At 49.7% G+C, this 19,689-nt stretch overlaps 2 protein-coding genes across 2 annotated transcripts in view; one reads left to right on the top strand and one right to left on the bottom strand.

The window, feature by feature from the left end:
- Urb1 (URB1 ribosome biogenesis homolog) overlaps nt 1-6,292 on the top strand; it is a 63,944-nt gene extending 57,652 nt beyond the window's left edge. Inside the window, exons 35-39 of the mRNA XM_005345346.3 lie at nt 619-728; nt 2,071-2,268; nt 3,336-3,577; nt 4,222-4,821; nt 5,569-6,292. Of these exons, the coding sequence (XP_005345403.2) occupies nt 619-728; nt 2,071-2,268; nt 3,336-3,577; nt 4,222-4,821; nt 5,569-5,747 (1,329 nt within the window). The 3' untranslated portion in view covers nt 5,748-6,292. The remainder of the gene's footprint in view (nt 1-618; nt 729-2,070; nt 2,269-3,335; nt 3,578-4,221; nt 4,822-5,568) is intronic.
- Nucleotides 6,293-7,795: 1,503 nt separating this feature from the next.
- Nucleotides 7,796-18,513, bottom strand: Mrap (melanocortin 2 receptor accessory protein). Its single transcript, XM_005345345.3, has 3 exons — nt 18,143-18,513; nt 9,432-9,531; nt 7,796-8,374 (listed from the first exon to the last, which is right to left on the bottom strand). The coding sequence occupies exons 1-3, from the start codon at nt 18,375-18,377 to the stop codon at nt 8,176-8,178; spliced, it is 534 nt and encodes a 177-aa protein (XP_005345402.1). The 5' UTR covers nt 18,378-18,513; the 3' UTR covers nt 7,796-8,175.
- Nucleotides 18,514-19,689: the final 1,176 nt, after the last annotated feature.

Genomic DNA, 19,689 nt, shown 5'->3' with positions numbered 1-19,689 from the left:
TCTCGAAAAACCAAAAAAAAAAAAAAAAGAAGAAGAAGAATAGAGAGTTGAGACTGCCTCCTCTCACCCATTAGGAACCAGTGAGTTTGCCCTGTCCCTGACTGTCCTGGGACCTAGAGCTGATTTTATGTTTTCTAAATACACAACTGCTGAAAGAAGTAAATGGGAAAAGCCTGGCAAACTTTTATTTTTGTCTTATGTAAGATGGGGGGAGTAACAGTCAAGATGAAGAAATACATTGTAATAAATGGAATTTGAATATGGTACCTTTTTATTTTGATAGTGAGAATTCTGAGGTGCTCAGAAACAGTTAGGGACAGGCCCGTGTTGATGGTCTCTCTTGGGTAGATGGGACAAATAAGTTACCAGCAGCTCATAACTGTGCTGCATCCCACCTGGACCATCTTATATCTGGGCTGCTGACTGCCTGGAGTCTGTTTCTGTCATTTGCGTGCGGATACATTTCTGGAGCTGGGCCTGTGGCTAATAATGCTTATAATCCTAGCCCTCAGAAGTCTGGGGCCAGTGTGCGTCCCTATCTAACAACTATTAAAAGTTAAACCAGCGAGAGAGAAATCCCTGTTGGTCCACTAAGGAGTGACTCTTTGAACTCTGCAGAACTGGATTCTGGAAATTCTACAGAATGTTGCCCGTATCACCAGATCTGCCTATGAAGTCATCCGGGACTATAGCCTTTTAACATGGATTTTACACATCCTTGAGAGCAGGTAAGTGCTTTTTGCATGATACCTCTAAAGGTTTAAGCGTCAATAGATTGTGTGCAATGGGGTCCCACCCATACTCCTGTGAGTATGTGTGCAGTCCAGCTCCTGGTAATAGCCAAAGGGCCTTTCTTCTATTAACTCCTGCTTTTCGGGGTCTCTTGTCTGCCTTGGATTTGAAGCACAGCTGCATCCACTTTGGCAGAACCCCACTAGCCTTCCTGTCTTTATGTCCCACTCAGCCACTGGGGCCAGCCGCATAGAGGGTATCCCGTCTCCTGAGCCTCTGCTTCTAGGCTTGTTGAAATGCCCAGTGAAGGTAGATGAGTCATCAAGCACAGGGTGGGGGTTGGGCAGAAGGTGCCTGTCATTCCTCATAGTCTCCATCACGTGAGTCTGTGTGCAAAGCTGGGGTCCCTGACACAACAACACTGTCAGGAGGGCTCTGTCTGTGACAGGGCAACTGTAACATGTCCAGGGGCCACTGGGTCTTTTTGTTCTTTTTCCTTTTTCAAAAGTAATTTTCAGCTTTTTGAGAAGCTGGCTCCCATGCACATGTGCAAGCTCTGCCCTGGGAACTCTGCATGTTTCACTATCCTGCTTGTTACAGCACTAGGTGACTTCTTAAGGGCGCCTGCACCTCATCCCCGCCAGGTTGTGGCACTGTGACGTCATAACCCTGCCACTGCAGAAGACGGTTGGTCATTCATTGATTTGTTTTTAACCACAGGTTCGAATCAGTGATCTTTTACTCCAAATATAAAAACTAGGTGTTCATACTGGGAATTAGCACTGCTGAAGGTTGGCATTCAGAAGGTATCTTCTAGGGTTCTCATGCAGAATGACCCGTGCATGTGATCCCACCACTCGGGAGACTGTGCCAGAGGATTTCAGGGAGTTCGAGGCCAGGCTGAGCCACAGTGCCAGACCCTGCCTCAAAAAGACAAATAGAGTAAGATCTTTCTGAAAGAAACAGCTTAAACTGTGTCTTCCAACGTCAACAGCTTCAAGACTTTTCAGATTTTTTAAAGGCATAATTGGCTAATAGCAATAATAATTATAATAATAACAACCCATAATAACTTTGTTTATAGTTCAAGTTGCTGCCATAACCACACTGCTATGTCTCCTGTACTTGAGGGACTTGGTACCGTGTTCTGGTGAGAACGTGGTCTGGCAGCCTCGTCCTGGATGCATTTCTACGTCAGGGAGTGCTCTGTGCTGAGGGATGGGCAGGTCAGACTCTCAAAGGCGGGGCTGTCACCAGCGCTCTGGCCCACTCTACGGTCCACATCCTACCTTCACACATTGGCCTCCCTGACTAGGCTGCTGCCATGTTTGGTTTCAGATTTGTGGAGACTCGGCTGCTCTCCAATGTGATCTCCTTGCTGCACACCCTGTGGGTGACCAATCTCGGCAACAAAGCACCGGAGCAGGGCGGGCAGCCACCGTGCCAACCTGGCTCCCAGGAGTCCCAGAAGATGCTTGCCCTGCACACTGTCGACGAGTTCCTGTATGTCCTCATCGCACTTACAACGCACCTGAGGTGAGCCTGTTGTGAGATCCTGCTGTGCAAATCAGGACAATGGGGCTATTGCTGCTTATTCCTTCCTCTCACCTGTGGTCACCACACCTCTCTCACAACCCAGCTGTGATCCCTGAGCCCTGGCCTGATGTGGTGTGGGCCACAGTGCTGTGCCAGCATCAGGACACCTATTGTAGCTCTATCTTTATTTTCATCTCTGTCTCCAAGGTTCTCATGGAGGCCCTGAAAGCTTAGCAGACTTAGAACCCACAGAGCATCATGCTAGAGCACTTTTTGCAGGGAAAACATCTGTATCTGTGTTACACACACACACACACACACACACACACACACACACACCGTGCTTAAACAAATGAGGCTCCACAGAAGAGCGTGTTTTCTGTGACCTTAGTCTGAGCCCGGGCACCTAGAAGCCGCCTCCACCACCTCTCCAGCCTCCAGAGATGCACATGTACATGGACCCTCCAGCTCATTAGTCCATCAGCTCTCGGAGCTGATGTGTGTCAGTGGGGTAGAATGGGGCTCAGAATTGGAGGCTTTTTATTTTTATTTTTTTAAATAAGAACAGGACAATTGGTTTCATGTTGCCCCAAATTAAATTAAGACACTGCTGGACAACCGTATCTTGTATTTTGGGGTTGTCTGGCACATTGCTGCCCGACTACTGATAACTATTAGCATTCAACCTTGTGTGTAGCAGGTGACATTAGAAGATGAGAAGGCTCTCTTCCCTCCACTGAGCGTCACTCAGGCTTTGCCTGTGTGGTGATGCTGATGAGAGTCTGTCTGAGCTGCAGAGGAGTCAGCATCCTTCAGAGCTATGTCACCCCCCGGCCCTGCCCCTCCATCTTCCTGCTTGGCTTTCTAAAGAGGTTTCTCTTCCTCCAGCAGAGGATTCAGATTCCAGAATCTCTAGAGTGCCTCTCTCACTTCTCCTCTTCTGTGTCCTGAGCACACATTGGTTTGGCCTTTAAAAAAAAAAAGTGTAATTTGTCTGACCTGACTTTCCTGAGCTAGTCAGGACAGGGTTGACTTTTGCTCAGTCTGTAATATTGACTTCCAAACAGGCCCACCTTGGCCTCTGCCCAGCTGATCAACTTCTTTTGGACACTTGAGTCTGTGCTGAGTTATCGGACCACCATCCTAAAGACCTTCAAGAATTTGGGTCGATTGACTGTGAACAAGGTGACACTTTCCACCAAAGATGTCCTGGTCCTCTTGCATAAGTGGAGCCTCATTGAAAGAGACATGAAGCTCCAAGGAGCCCTGAAAGCCATCATTGAGCAGCACCAAGTCAAGGACCTGATGAGTAAGTTCTCCTTCCTGCCCTTTGCTGCCTGAGTCCACCAACATGTCCCTCCCTAGCCACAGCTCCAGAGCAGTGGGGCACAGAGGCAGAAGGGAGGACCTGGGTTTGAATTCTTCCCCGATGCCTGGTGGCCTTTTTGCCTTTAGATAAAGCAGTGCCCAAATGTGTTAGCTCCATGTTACTGTGACAAAATGCCCAAGAAGATAAAGGATCTGGGATCAGACACACCCTTCAAGGGTCCACCGCCAGTGACCTACTTCCAGTGTTTCCACATCTCCCTATAGCATGAATGTACTAGTGCCTTCACCCACAAGATCAGGGCCTCCTGAACCGCTCACTTCAGCACTGCTGCGCTGAAGCATTGGGGAAGGAGAAGACCCAGGCAGTGGTGTGAGTGCTGAGGAGCCTGCTGGGAAGGAGCGGCTATTCCCTTGTTCACTGCTCTGAAGTCAGAAGAGCAGATTAGGGGAAAGTGCAGCCTATTCAGTGCTTGTCACACACACACACACACACACACACACACACACTCTCTCTCTCTCTCTCTCTCTCTCTCTCTCTCTCTCTCTCTCTCTCTCTCTCTCTCTCTCACTCTGTATGGATGTGGCAACCCCACCCTCACTTTTTTCTCTCTCTGTCTTTAACAGAAATGCTCAAGGATAAGAACAAGCCTATGACAGCTGCCCGTGCCAAAGGCCCACGAGGCCGAAGGAAGAGGCATGGAGAAGTGGAGGAGGCTGCTGAGCCTGAGCTGGAAGCATCTAGTTTGGCGACATGCAAGGACCTCCTGAGGGCCACACTGACTCACTGGGGGCCAGTTGTCCCCGTCCTGGGACCCACTCAGGAGTCTGTGGGCCAGGCTGCCCCTGGGAGTAAAGCACCGGACTCTATTCACGCTGCTGCTTCTTTGGTGGCCAACTGGGTGCTGCGGTCATTGGCTGAGTGCCCCCTCAGCAGGGCAGAGGTCACAAGACTCCTTGACTGGCTCGAGAGCTACATTTTGCCACACTCAGTGGTGGTAGCTGACCTTCTCAGGGACAGTGCTGTGACGAGTGGCATCTTTAGGCTGTATAATCGCCACTGCAGTGTCCAGGGCCTGGCAGAGCCTGTGCAGGATGTGGCCTGCAAGTTTAACACTATCATGCTGCAGCTGTTGGCGGCCCGGGGCCAGATAGATAGCCCTTTCCATCCAGTGGTGGAAGCCCTGTGCCTTGATTGTCTGGACGAAAAGGATGAAGCCAAACGAGGTAATGTGGATTCTTTTGTCAGAGCTAGAGAAATACATGGGGTGGGAGAGGGTGGGCTAGAAAGTAGAAAGCTCTTTAGCTTGGTGCTCTGATTTTTAGTCCTCCCCGAGACTGGGTGTCACAGAGTGGATGTCAAGGGAGAGCCGGTCTTCCTCCTTAGTGGCAGTCGTGTTTATGACAGCAGGCCCCCCCAGAACCTGAGGGACACCCCATCCTACAGAGCAGAGGACTGGTGTTGCGTGTGTGGCCTCCAGACACAAGAGTGACAAGAGTGAGTGGATGAGTGGCCTGCTCTGGCTTTGGCTGTGAGGTGGAGTGGCAGCAGTGTCCTCCATCTGGAAGAATGAACGCCTTCACAGGGAGGGAAAAGCCAGCAGGCTGGCCTGTGACCCCACCTGAGAGCAGAGGGGCCTGTCAGGCCTCATCTAGCTGCAGCAGGAATAGAGTCTTTCTGCCTGTGAACCAACTCAGTGATGGCCGTGACCATGAGGCCTCTGACCGGGATGGGACTTGGAGTAGCTTCTTTTTTTAAGGCCAATATACAGTCATCAGAAGAAAGTAAACCTAGATGATCAGGAAGGATAGCACAAGAGGAAATTCATTTTTATTCACATGCTCGCCTGTGCTTCTGCAGGCTGTGGTGTAGTGTATCTGGCAGCTGTGCAAAGCCCCGGTGCACTATGGGTGGGTGGTTTGCTTTCCATCTGAGCAAGTGCACATCCTAATGACCTGTCCAACTCTCCCCAGCTCCCACAGTATTCCTGGTGTCTCTGTATGTTAAGGACATCTGGCTGGGGGCCCAGCAGCCAGACACCTTCCTCGCTCACGTCAGAATGGCCCGTGAGACTGCAAAGCCACATGGTGAGGCGGAGGCCATTGTTGCACTCTGCAGGAACATCGACTCCTCCATCCAGACAGACGCTTGACTCACCCCTGCTGACCAGCTCCCCAGCAGCCTCCAGAAAGTCTAGGCCAAGGTTTCCAGGAGGCGTGAACTGATACATTCAACTACTTACAGAAAGAAAGGTTACGGGGACTGAATTAGCTGACCAACAAGAGGCTCAGGTGCTGACCTTACAGCCACAGTTGTAGTAGCTGGGCACTACCAGGCCATGATCTCACAGAGCGTTCAGATGGCTGCCACCCTCCTGGCAGAGGACGCTCCTGGGTGGTACTCGTAGGTCCAGGATGGGTTCACGGTGTTGGAGCTGAAACGTGAAAGCCCGTGTCTTTGGATGCACATGGCAGATGGTTACAGTTGTCTCTGTGAGACGGCATAGGGCGCTTCCCGTGACAAAGTGAGCGAGCTCCTGTCTATGTTTGCTGTTGATTTAAATATGGTACACTGTGCCCCTAAAGTAAAATGCCTTCACCTCTACTTTGGGAAGACAGTCTATTTTTTTAAGTTATATTTCAAAGAGGATTTTGAGTTTATAATGTTTTGATAATAAATAGCAATTTTTGTGAGTCACTTTGTATTTTGCTTTCATTTTACAAACAATTTTTAGTTAATTTTAATGTCATAATTTAACTGTTATGGCTCACTGTCACTAGGTGTTGTTTCTGGTAGAGGTCAGTGTGAAATTTCACACATTTCGCAGATGAAATGTGCTGGTCCCTTGTGTTTGAGCTGCCGTTTGTGAGCTGGTGACTTGGTGTCTGGTGTGCGTGTGTGGTGCTGGTTTCGACTTCGGTGTTTGCACTTCTGTGTGTGTCATCCTGCTCCACAGACAGGCTCGTGTACGGACAGCTGCTCACCTTCAATTGCGGGCACAGATGGGAAGCCCCAGGACACTGAGGTGGAAAGTGCCTTTAGGTTGCGGTTTATTGACACTCTCCTGTTTAGGGTACCTCTGAGTGGCACACAGAAGGACAGTGGCTGGAAAGACAGGATCTGGAACATGTCCCGATAGGCCAGGCTTCTGAACACAAAGAAGTGGCCACCAGACCCCAGCAAGTTTCCCCAGTCCAGCACAAGCTCCAGTCCTCAGCATCCCCTGGGCTCATGGTCCCGGTGACTAGGTGGGGTGTGATCACTCCTGTGAGGTGAGCACGCGTGCAGTCTGATTGCATCAGCCTCCTCTGTCTTGACCCTGGGTAGGACATGGTGAGAGGTCATGGGTCATGTCCCTTCCTTCCCCTCTTCTGGCACAGCCTGTGGCCAGTGCCTGTAGAGATACTGCCTTAAGGGGGGACCATGATTTAGAGCAGCCTGTGAGCTCAGCAGCTCCCCTTCTTTCCTTTTCCATATTGTTTAGATTCGCCCTCCCCAGTCTGGTGTGAGCATGCCTGACCCCTCACACTGTGGACGAGAGTGGGTCCTGCATGGTCTTCGCACCTGGCATGGAGTAGGAGAGCCAGCCTTCTAGAGCCACGGTCCGCGTCTGTGGTCGCAGAACTGCCTGTGTACTGTGGCAGCTTTCCTCCTTCCCAAAGCAGTCGCTGCACACCTCACTTTCCCATAGCCCTGAATGGAGGAAGTCTGGGGATGGTTAAAGTGTGCCAGGAGTGATGTTCAGTAGGTAGGCCTTTTGCAAAGATGGTACCATTTTACAGAAGGGATTTGCTCATCGTGGTTTTATCATCACCCCACCCCAGTCAGCCTGAACACGGTGATGGAAAGGGAAAGCCGTTGTTTAAAAAGAAAACCTACCGACTCCCGACTGTGCTAGCGGGAACACTTGCCAGTTTTCTGGGCCTGCCTTGTGCTCTCTCTCTTCAGGCAGGGCCGTTGGTACTAGAGACCTGGTTGTTTTCAGTCCTTAAAGCAGCAGCTAGAATGGGAAGCCGGGAAGCCATTTGCTAGCTTTGAGAACTCAGCATTCTGGGACAGTGCTGGAGGCTGGCTGGCTCCTGGATGCAGGCCCTGCTTCTCACAAGCTCTGTGGGCTCTGTCTCGAAAGACTGTGGGGAAGGGAAAGTAGCAGAGCTGGCCTGGGAGGGCACGCGGGAGATCTGCAGACTTCCCAGCATCCTCACATGTACCACGTGTGCTCAGGCAGAAGGAATGACAGAGGCAAAGCAAAGGTTAATACTCATGTTTTATTTTCCTATTCATCCCGAAGCAAATGTAGGCAGCAAGCAGATTAAGCATATTCAACAACAGCATAACTGTCTGGGGCAGCTTCTCCATCTTAGCTAGATTATTAACGTGTGTGTGATGGTCTTCTTTGTAGACTTGGTTTTGACCTAGTCTGTTTCTTGCTGCATTGTAAATGGCCTTAAAAAGACGTAGCTGTCCATGTTGGTTTGAGTTACCAGTTCACTTTGACTGGCTCCCTGGTGTCAGTTCTACAGTTGAGAAGTTTTGTCTCCAGGCTGCTCATCATTACACCGCTGTGTTAGTTCCTGAGGTCAGCTGATGCTCTGGGGGTCCCAGAGGAGAGCCAGAGGTGCAGGGGGTGAGGCGGAGGGACTCTCCTGCTGTAACCATTGATTAGAGCCAGTTCTGCTTCCTGGTTCCTCTGTTGTCTGCGGGGAGGCCCTCCGGAGGCAGAAGGGGAGGTGGAGGCTGTGATTCCACGGGCATATTTGGTGGGGCTGGGGACTGTGTCTATGGACAGAGCAAACGAGGAAAGCATCAAAGGGACTGGCTAGAGAATAGTTGTTAGTTGGAGGCCTCCCCTGTCCCTCTGTGCCTGCCCTGTGCCTGGGGAAGTCAGCTTTGTTGGGAGTCAGGCCTTGAGTCCCTCCTTCAGTGGCAGTCCTTGCTTCTGTGTTCATGTCTTCTTAGACGGGAGCCTACTGGCCTTTAATCCAGACACGGATCCGAGTCAGCTCCTATGGCCACACTAAGTGTGTCTTTAGCTAAGAAGTCTGTCTTCTGGATTTCCAGGCCCTCAGGGTACTGGGGACAGTGATCATGAGTGTCTGGCATCAACCTTAGCCCCTGCTTCCTGCCTGCACTGGATTTTATTCTCAAAATGGGAAGATTCTGCCTCCTAAGTGGCGTCAGGGTGAGCAGGGGCCAGGGACTAGCTAAGCTGGAGGGCCATTCTCCGTGTGGCTACAAAGCTACAAAACGAGGATGCGGGAGGGGAAGCTGCTGGGGTGCTGAAGCCCTTCTCTGCACAGGAGGGAAGGATCCTCACACAGCCTTGGGGGCCCTTTTAGATTTCTAAAAGTAATTGTCTTTATGTGTGTGTCAGAGTAAGTCTGTGCTGTGCAAAGAGGCCCAAAGAGGATGTCGTCGCCCTGGAGTTGGGTATCAGGCAGCTGTAAACTGCCCATTGTGAGTGCTGGGAAGCCAGCTTGGTCCTCTGGAAGATCAAGTGCTCTTAACTGCCAAGAATTGGATCCCAAGGGGATCTCACTCTAGATGTCACAGGCCGTACCCACAATCTTGTGGAACCACTGCTCTGTGTATAGATTGTCGTTGTGAGGCCGTGGTTAGCACAGATGGGCGCTCTTCCGTCGTGTGGATGCATGCAGATGCCCTACACTAGTATCGGTTAACATCTGCATGTGTCCACTGCTCTGTGTGTAGATTGTCGTTGTGAGGCCGTGCTTAGCACGGATGGGCGCTGTCCCTTCGTACAGATGTGCGCGCATGCCCTACACTACTGTCCTTTAACATCTGCATTTGCCCAAGCTCCCACCTCCCTGCTTACCTGATCTGCGGGGAGCCTGACCAGGACATGTAGAGCAGAATTAGGAAGAGGAGCACCACGAAAGTCACCAGGCTCACCCAGAAGGCAATGACAATGGAATCTACAGGAAGGAACAAAATGAACTGTGTCAGCCTAACAGCAGACTGGGCCTCAGCAAGAAGTCAGGAGAGACCGGGCATTAGAGAGCCAGTGCCTCGACGGTATTGGCTGGGAGGGTCTCCAGTAACAACCTTAGAAAGAGGGAAATGTGTCAGCGGCTTTTCTCAGTTTAGGGTGATGTCAGCTAATGGCAAACTAAATAGAACCTTGGGGCTCCCACAAGCTTTCTCCGGCTACCCTGTTGCTTGGAGGAAGAATCCTGAGTAGTGATTTTATAACTTCCTTTTCTCATTGTGTGCAGCTCTGAGCCTTGGTGACAGCCCCAGTAGGGTAGCCTCAGGACAAGATGCCCAAGCTGAGGGAATCTATACGCCCCTCAATGTGTGACAAAGAGCCTGTTGAAGATAGTATGGAAGTTTGAATGAAAAGGGCCCCCACAGGCTCACAGGAAGTAGCTGTAACTAGAGGTTTCTCTCCCACCTGCCAGTTCCCAAATACCCACTTTGAGGCTTACTATTAATTACAAACTGTTTGGCCAATGGCTCAGGCTGATTACTAACTAGCTTTTGCGTATTAAATTAACCCCTTTCTATTAATCTGTATATTGCCATGTGGTCATGCTGTTCACATCTTACTTCTCTGGCAATTGCTGGCATCTTCTTGACTCCACCCTTTTTCTCCCTGTGTCTCTGTTTGGATTTCCTGTCTGGCTCTATTATGCCTGGCTATTGGCTAAATCAACTTCTTTATTAACCAATGGTTATAAAACATATTTACAGGATTCAGAGAGACATCCCATATCAAGTAGCACTATTAGATATGTTATTAGAGTAGGTGTGGCCTTCTTGGAGGAAGTGTGTCACTGGGGGTGGGGCCTTGAGGTTTCAAATGCTCAAGCCAGGCCCAGTGTCACTCTGTCTTCTTGCTGCCTCTGCAGTTCCAGATGTAGAACTCTCGGCTCCTTCTCTAGCACCTTGTCTCCCTGCCCGCCACCATGCTTCCTGACATGGTGATGACAGACTAAACCCCTGAACCTGTAAGCGCCAGTCTGTGGTTGTGGTGTCTCACCACAGCAATAGAACCCCTAACTAAGACAGACTGTAACCCAAGCTTCCATTAGCATGGATTGCCACGCTGCGCAACTGTGAGCTAGCGCAAAGGGAAGGGTCTGTGCCTTTTCAAACCGAAGATATTTATGAGAGTTGTACAGACGAATGAGAGAAGAAACAACTGTGCTGTGAGGGTTGTGTAGGGCATCAAGATGCAGATGAAGCAGGGCTCTGACTGTTATGGCATCCCTGCTTTTCAGACTCTCCGGCCATTTCAAAGCCCCCCTCAGAGGGTACCAACCTCCTTAGATGCTCATGTCCAGTATGGAAGCCTACATGGTACATGCATAGAGCATGCCCAAGACTGTGTCAGCTTTAAATTACCCAGAAGAATCTGGAGGCCCAGTTCAGCATGGCTGTGTATAAGCAGCTGCTGTGTTCTGGGGAATAAGACAAGAAAGAGGTCTGTCCACTTTTAGTATGAACCCAATTTTTATTTCAGATCATTTCAGTCTGTTGATATATAGTACTGGCCATATTTGAAGTGTAAGCTGTTTTCCTATGACCCTGACAGATTTAAAATTAATAAATAAATGAAACAAAAACAACCAAAATTTGCAAAAGTGGACAACCTTGGGCCTGAACAGTTAATGTCAAAAATGAGGCTGAGGGTAGAGGAGAGGCCTCAGCTGTTAGAGAGCCTCCTGTACACGTATGAGGACCTGAAGTATGCGTGGAAAAACCAGGTGCTCATCTGTAACCCCGCTGCTGGAAATCAGGGGTGAAGACAGGTGGGTCCCCAAGATAGCTAGCTGGCCAGCCAGGCCAACTGCTGAGCTGCTGAGCTTCAGGGTCAATGAGTGACCCTATTTCAAATTAGGTGGCAAGCAATTGAGGAAAGACACCCAACACTGAACTCTGGTTATATAGATAATATGCACACTTGCACACTAGACTGTTACACGCTTGCACGCGCACGCACGCGCGCGCACACACACACACACACACACACACACACACACACACGGGAAAGATGCAATGCCTGAAAAGGAGCATTGTAATCTCAGTCCTTACAGCATTTACACTCCAGGGAGGCAAGGACAACAAAGACCCACGCTAGCTTTTGCATCTTCTCGCCTTTCTGCCCCACGCTAAGAAACATTAAGCACTTTAAGGGGACCTCTGGGTTCCTGAGAAGTGGAAAATGAGGTCATAGTGGATATACTAAGCTGAAACATGTCAAATCCAAAGGAAACGCCAATTCTCCAAACCCCAAAAGGCAGTCCAGATATCCAGAAATGAGCTCAACCTGGGTTTCTGGCAGTTAGGTAAAAGCCAGCATTCCTCAGAAACTTGTGAAGATAGTTCCCACCTGCCAACGGAGTCATTTCCCTTACCTCTGCCTGTGGTGCCTATCAGCATTTCGAAGCTCATGCTGGCCTCCTGGCTCCGTCAGCATCACCAGTACCTGGTACACATTTCAAAGTCCATTCAGGCACCCTAGCCCCTGTCTCCTCCTCTCCAGACCCCCTCCCCCAGCTCTTGGCTTCCCTCCCCCAGCCACTCATTCTGTTTATAGTCAGCTCTTCTCACTGTGTTCTCTGTACTGTTCCTGCTCACTGTTTCTCTGTTCCCTGGTCTCCCTCTCGCAGACAGCCCTTGCCACATCCGGTCTGCCGGCCGTGTTCAGTCTACTTTCTCTGTCCTGGACTCTCCCGGATGCCTCTGACTGTTCTCCCTCATATCTACAATAAAAACCTTCCCCAGATCCACAGTGGTAGTATAACATCCCTTCAAAGGAACTCTGGCTTTCTCAGCATGGCATACCCATATTCTCAGAGAGTTCAGTTTATTTTGTAATTGTCCACGCATGATCTTGTGCTTTCTGAAACTTTAGTTGGGGATTTTCTTCTGGATGGGTAATCTCTGTAGATATTAATGCTCCCTTTTCCTCTTCATAAAAATGACTAAAATGTGAGGTCCATAGCACACAGGTCCTCAGAAGTTCAGAGGAGACAGCTGCAGGCACTTCGCAGACAAGCCCTGGTCATCATCCCTGATTCTGAGCAGGAAATGAGGCGGCCCCTTGCCTGGAACCTACTGCCTATGGATAAGTGAAATTTGAATTTTGTCGGACAAAAACAGGATGAGGAGCCACTGCTCAGTTTCTATGCTACTGCTACGTTGTGTTCTTTTAAAAAAAAGAAAGCCAAGAAAAATAATTTCTTCCTCTACTGTTGAGAGTTCATCTTGAGTGCTCACAGGGAACATTTTGTTCTAAAGGCAAGAACCGTCATCCCAGCGTCTGAAAGATTCTCACACCCACAGATTTGTTTTTACACAGAACCCCTGGCTGGACTGAGAAGGAAGCCAATTCATTCATGGAGAACCCTCAGCTTCCTCTCCCTGCCTTCCTGCCCATTCTTTTCTCTTCCCTCCCTCTTTCCCTTCCTTTCTGCCCCACCCCTCCAACCCCTCCTTCCCTTCTTTCCTCTGCCCTTCTTTTCCTCTCCTTCCTTCCCCAGTTCACACTATGGACTGTGAAGAAGCAAACCCCAACAGTGTTTACCAGGGTCTGAGCCATGCGCAGCATTACGTGGTGTAGTCCTGGCTATTTAGGGACCGAGGCAGGAGGATGGCTGGAGTTGAGAAGTCAGGAGCAGCCTGGCCAACATAGCAAGACCCTGCTTGTTAAAAGACAAATTCCAGCAAGCATGAATGGGCTCCGCCTTACATCTTAGGGCTCCTCACTAACCTCGAGTGTGTCAGTTGCACAATGCCGTGACACACACAAAATCCCTGACACTCGCAACTTTAAAAGGGCACGGTTTCTTTGGTCATGGTTTTAGAGACAGACTGTGTTTGCTCAGTGTGTCCCCTTGGGGCCTGTGGTGCAGAGCAGGTGATGGTGCCGCTCACACCACGGCAGCTGGGGAGCAAAAAGAGTGCAGGACCCCAGGCTTCTCATCGAGGGCATGCAGCCAATGACCTCACCTTCCATCCACTAGGCCCCGCCTCTCAGAGGTTCTGTTACTTCTCAGTGGCTTCTCTGGTGTTGCTGTGCTTATTGCTTATGTGTTTTTCTTGCTTGGGGAATAACAAAGTGGTAAAAGCCCAGGCAGATTGGTTTTATGTTCACATTCTGACCCTTTCATTTTCTCCTTATGACCTTGGTCAATGTGACATTTTCTTACATCTCCAAGTCTTATTTTCTTACTTCTATATTTGTTTGTGTGCAATAGTGCCAATTAAGTTGGACGATTAAATAAAATAAATGTATTAGGATAATTCCCTGGCATGATTTCTTGTTCAGTGAACACTAAGATCCTTGTTGCCGTGGGGAGTTTCATGCAGGTGATGCAGTGTCACAGTGTCCTCTGACCTTGCTGAAGTGGGGTCAGAACAAAGGTCACTAGTGAGAGTGTTAGTTATCAGTCCTGGGGTCTGTTCTCTACCTGGTTCATCTGAGCTCGTGGCTGTCTGGGATCAAAACTACATCTCCCAGCCTCCTATTCAGCTAGTTCTGTCTAGTGGGAATGAGAAGAACTGGTCCTGCGGTCTTCCTCCAGCCACAGCTGGACTTCCTGAACCTTGCATCCTTCTTTATTCCCTTACTCTGTTTTTCTGCTCAGCTGTGGATTGCAAGGTCATGGGTGAAGCCTGGAGCGTGGGGCTGAGTGACGTGTCTCGGGAAAGATAGAGGAGTGAGCCCCAAGTCGTTGGTTCCTGAGGATTTCATGGGGCTCCTGCAGGTTCGTGTGTAAGAAGCCATCACCCCATGTTGTGTCCGCTCTTCTGTGAGTTGCCATCAATGATCCTTACCATGGCTTTCTCATGGAACATACCAGAACAACAGCAAGGACAAATCCAAATGCAAACTCTCATTACTCCATGGAGAGAGATATTTTCCCGAAGTGTATCTGTTCATCAAATATCCACCGCCTTCCTCTAACTAGTGCCCAGAAGCAAGTCACCCAGAAAACTCGCACGTCAGCCTAAAGCCCATTTCCAGTCAAAGGGTCCGAGAACAGAATCTTTCAAGTATTGTGCCCCACAAGGACATCTGATGAAAGTTTGTTCCAAAACAAACATTGTGAATCTTTCTTTAAATGTCACCTTCAGGATTTATGTCAAGTGCCTGGGTGGGCCATTTGCTGAAGACACTGGAATCATGGGTAAAGTCTGAAGTGGACATTCCCCAGGCGAGAAGGGAGTTATATGCAGCCCTTGTTTTATGTGTTCATTGAGTCCCCTGCTGTTTTCAGAAGAGATTGATTAATGGTGTGTTTCTGCTCCCCTTCCCTGAGCTCTGGGAGCAGCAGGTGAATAGAGAGAGGCAGGCGTCGGCAGAGGTCGGTTTGTACCGTGACAAACTCTTCTTAACACTTAAAGAGGAGACGTGGACCATGGCGGTAGAGAGCCCTGAAGCCAGCTATCCTTGAGGGAGGGCCACCCAGTTCACTGCTCTCTGGATGGGAACACTAACCAGCCATTGGAGACCCATCTTACCAGAATAATTTGTTTGTCTCTGTAAGACTGGAATATAGGATTGGTTTTCTTAGCTTGGCATCCAAGAGGGGGATGGATACAAAATCAAACCCTCCAACTTCGAGGGATTCTTCAAAAGCCTGTCTGCATGTTCTACTGTGTTGACACATCTCCATGAACCTGAGCAGCATTGAAAAACTACAAGGCTAATGCCCTTGTAAAGAGCCTATAACAGGATCACACCAGATTGTGACCTGTCGCTGTATGTGGCAGCCCACTGCCTTCTGCTGAGGCAACAGCGGTGACTTGGGGTAAAACTTGTTATCTGTTATCCTTTGTAATATAGTTAAAACTAGCCTCCTAAGAAACCAGGGCACCTCAAATGCAAATTAACATTGTGTGTCCGTGACTGCATGTGCCATGGCACACATGTGGAGCTCAGATGACTTGGTCCTTGCTGTCTGCCATATCTGACACAAGTCTCGTTGCTCATGTGTATCCCAGACTAACTAGCCCATGAGTATTCCCGGATTTTTCCTTTCTCTGCCTTCCATCCTGCTGTATGAGTCCTGGGATTATAGATCGGGCTACCATCCCCAGTTTGTATGTGGGTGTGGGGGATCTAACCTTTGGTCCTCATGCCTTTGCTTTAAATGCTGAGCTCCTTCCTCAGTCTGTAAATTAATATGTTCTTTACCACATATATGTATTGTGTGGTGCAGCACAGCGTGTGTGTGGAGGACAGTCTGTAGGGTCAGCTCTCTCTTTCTATTGCATGGGTCCTGTAGGATCAGCTCTCTCTTCCTATTGCATGGGTCCTATAGGGTCAGCTCTCTCTTCCTACTGTATGGGTCCTGTAGGGTCAGTTCCTACCACATGGGTCCTGTAGGGTCAGTTCTCTCTTCCTACTGTATGGGTCCTGTAGGGTCAGTTCCTATCGCATGGGTCCTGTAGGGTCAGCTCTCTCTTCCTACTGCCTGGGTCCTATAGGGTCAGTTCCTACTGCATGGGTCCTGTAGGGTCAGCTCTCTCTTCCTATCGCATGGGTCCTATAGGGTCAGCTCTCTCTTCTTACTGCATGGGTCCTGTAGGGTCAGTTCCTACCGCGTGGGTCCTGTAGGGTCAGCTCTCTCTTCCCACTGCCTGGGTCCCAGGGATTGAACTTGGGCCATCAGGCAAGGCCAAGCTTGCAGACTCCTAAGATGGCCAAGATTCCTCCCACCCAAAACAGCAGAGCAGCCTTACAGAGCAGGTGGTGGCCGAGTGGGACATCCTCCACCCTCAGAAAGTTCCAATGTCCGAAAATCTCTGTGCTTTGCATCTGCATAGTGTTCAGTTTTACAAAGCCTTTCTGAAGACAAACCTCCTTTTTGTCCAGATGAACACGGCTCCTCAGGTTCAGAACTCATGGCAGTATTTACAAGGAGGTGTGTTTTCCAGCCCCGCCTCTCCCCCTCTAAGTCTTCTTCATGGTGAGTCACATGTGCAAAAACCTGCCCTGAACGTCACAGTTCTCAGCCTTGCATCAGGCAACACACAGCCAACCTCCTGTCCCCACGGAGGGCTTCCTGGAGTGTTGGGAACAAGGGAAATTTTCAGGAAACATGGAGGGGCACCTGCATTTCAATGCTGCAAGTTACAGACTTTATAACAGACTGTCCAGGAGCTCTGCCTGGCTGGTGCTTACTGTCTTAAGCCCTAGCATTTATGTGTTTGGAGCTGGTCTGTAACCAGCCGTCTCATTCCATTCCTTTGAGACATTCCATTTACGCAGTGGGACATAGCCCCAGAACCCAAGACATCTAATGGAGCAGGCAGAGGCAGGTCCCCAGCCGAGTGCACTGCTCCGGGGTTGTGCCTTTCTGCTCATTGCCTCAGCTGACCTTTAGCCTTGGCTGAGGAGCTGGACCCATCAGGGAAGAACATCCACAAAGCGCCAAGTTGCTCAAGAGATGAATAAGCAGACGAGAAGTGAATGGTAACGCATGCTTGTCCCTGAGCGCAGCAATGCTGGCCGCTGTGGTCAGTTTAGCAGAGAGTATGACTTGCATCTTAGAGGTGGGGGAATGCATCTCCCAGATTTAAATGTGGACAGCGAAGAAAAGTGAACTCTGCAGTTTGAAGAAACTCACCTAGCTTACTGGAGCCCCAAACAAATGCAACTCCATCAAGAAATGGACCTTCAAAAGAGAAGTGGGGGGGGGGGCTGGGGTGTAGCGAAGTGGTGGGGGCTATTGCTTCAACCCCCAACATGGCAGGGTGAGAGGAAAAAGGGCATCGAAATAGGAGGGGTAACTGTTTGGGGAAAGGGGGGTCAGGGGAGGAATTGGGCATGAAGGAGGGTAATAGGGGGCTGAATATGACCAAAGTCCATAGCTGACCATAGCAATGCACACCTGTAGTCCTAGCCCTTGGGTGACTGAGGCAGGAGGATTTCTGTGAGTTTGAGAAAAGCCTGTGCTATATAGTGAGTACCAACTGAGCCAAAGCTATATAATAAGATGCCATCTCGAAGGAGCAAGACCAAAAGAACTAAACTATCTACACATATGAAACTATTATAACAAAATCCATTATTTTGTACAGTTAATATACACTAATAAAATGAATGGAAAAGTAAAGCATGAAAGTTTGTGTGTGTGCTGTGTGTGCACACGTGCATTTATCTTAAAAGAACGATCTGCCGGCTAGCAAGATACCTCAGAGGGTTAAAGTTGCTCCCCACCAAGCCTGACACCTGTATTTCCATGCTAGGCACGCATGTGGTGGAGAAAGAACACTTTCTCCAAGCTGCCCACTAACCTTCACAGATGCCCTGTGGCACCCCCACCCCCTAAATAAATATATGTGTTTTGTAAAAAGACCATTCAGCTTAGTTTATAGCAAGTTCATTCATAAACTTATGCCTAAAAGTTACAGGTGCACTGTGAGTCCCGCGCCTGGCTCATTCCTGTCTGTGTGTGCAGTATTATTGCTGCCGGGTGAGCCTTCTGGAGCTAGTAAGTGGAGACAAAGCCTAGAGCGTCTCATTCATACCCAGCCTCTGTCTGGCTGCCTTCCCAGGTTCTGACTTACGCTTGTTGGCTTTCAGCTTCTTCTCGTCCACAGGAATGAGGTCCAAGTAATCCAGGTAATATTCATAGCTGGTGTACGGGACAGAGGCGTTGGTCCTGTTGGCCATGACTGTGGCTATGGAGGCCAGTGTCTGCCAGAGGCTCACATCCGGAGCTGGGCTGTGGGCCCCAGGGACAACATTGCTTAACTCATTTCTGTCAGAACCACCCGGGCTTGTCTGTGGGTCTCCAGACATGGGGCCTGCTTATCATAGCTTTGCTGGAAGGTCAGGAGGCTGTTCCCATAGATGGCCTCTGGATCCTGCCCCTCCTAGAAAAAACTCCAAAGCAAGAAAAGCAGACTGCTAGAGACACGGCTTCCCATTCAGCTCTGGCTTGCCTCTCCGTGGAAGGACTTGGAAGTGGGCAAGAACTCAGATGCCAGAAGCAGAAAATGACTCACGGAGCAGGACAGAGGCACCATTTTCCCTGCAATACATGAAAAGTCAATCAAGCTGCAGGAAAGCCGGCCAGTGCCCTTGACTTAGACTGAGGCTGTTCTTGGTGTTATTAAAGCCTGTCAGTTCTTGGTATTATTAGGCAACCAGTAGACCTCTGGCTTGGATTCTGAAGGCAGGCCCTGTACTTGCAACATCTGTCGTGTGCACAACCGGTCAGCTAAGGCAGTAAATCCCTCTACTTGGCTGAACGCGCCCTCCCCCACCCCAGAGAAGCGGTGTATCTGCGTCAGCATCCTACAGGAGTCTACACAGCTCTTAACGGATGCTGAGTGTCTGTGGGGCCCCCCTAAGTTACGCACCCACTCGTTCATGTGGTCCCTAGACGCTCTCCTGAAAGAATATGGGGATACTGGAAGGAGCAGCCAATGCATGAAGCACTTTGGAATTTTGCCTTTGGAAGTTCTGCACCAATCCTGGATCTGTCTGTCTGTCCTGCTTGTTTTCTAAGTGTTGACTCCGGTCTCCATCGGTGGGTATCAACAGATACACCCAAGACAATGCCACAGCAGATACTCTGCTGGGAGATCTGGGAGGTCCTCAGTGGGCTCGAAGGAGGGGGTCACGCTTGGATTTCCAAAGCAAAGTGGCAGTCTTAGAAAAGCAAGGGGTAACTTGTGTCTCACCTCTCAGCAAAAGTGTAGGTTTTCATACCAGGCGAGTTCCTGTTGTCTACAGACAGTAACTGCCCAAGGTTGAAGAGCCCTCAGGGAATGGGCCAGTCCCACAGTCACCTGCCTCTCCCTACTTCAGCTTTAATCCCAAACCCCGGGTTGTCACCTCAGTTCGGGTTTAACAAGCCCCTCCCCTCCCCTGGTTCCCAGGACTCCGGTATAACCTGACAGAAGCTGTCACTACCCATCCAGCCTGATTTGTACACTAGAGTGTGACTGTCACTGAAAGTGCTTTTTACAGTAGAGAATCTTTTTGTAAGGCAAAGATGGAGGACACAGAAGACCCAAGTCTCAATTCTGTAACCTGAGGATGGGGGTGTAAAGAAGCTTTTATGGTGTAAAGAAGCAGGCTGGTCTGAGATAGGGGAAAAGATGAT

The sequence above is a fragment of the Microtus ochrogaster genome, chromosome 2, assembly GCF_000317375.1.
Source record: "Microtus ochrogaster isolate Prairie Vole_2 chromosome 2, MicOch1.0, whole genome shotgun sequence".
NCBI lineage: Eukaryota > Metazoa > Chordata > Mammalia > Rodentia > Cricetidae > Microtus > Microtus ochrogaster.
Note: the sequence above shows the minus strand (reverse complement) of the source record. Positions and strands in the feature narration are given on the sequence as shown.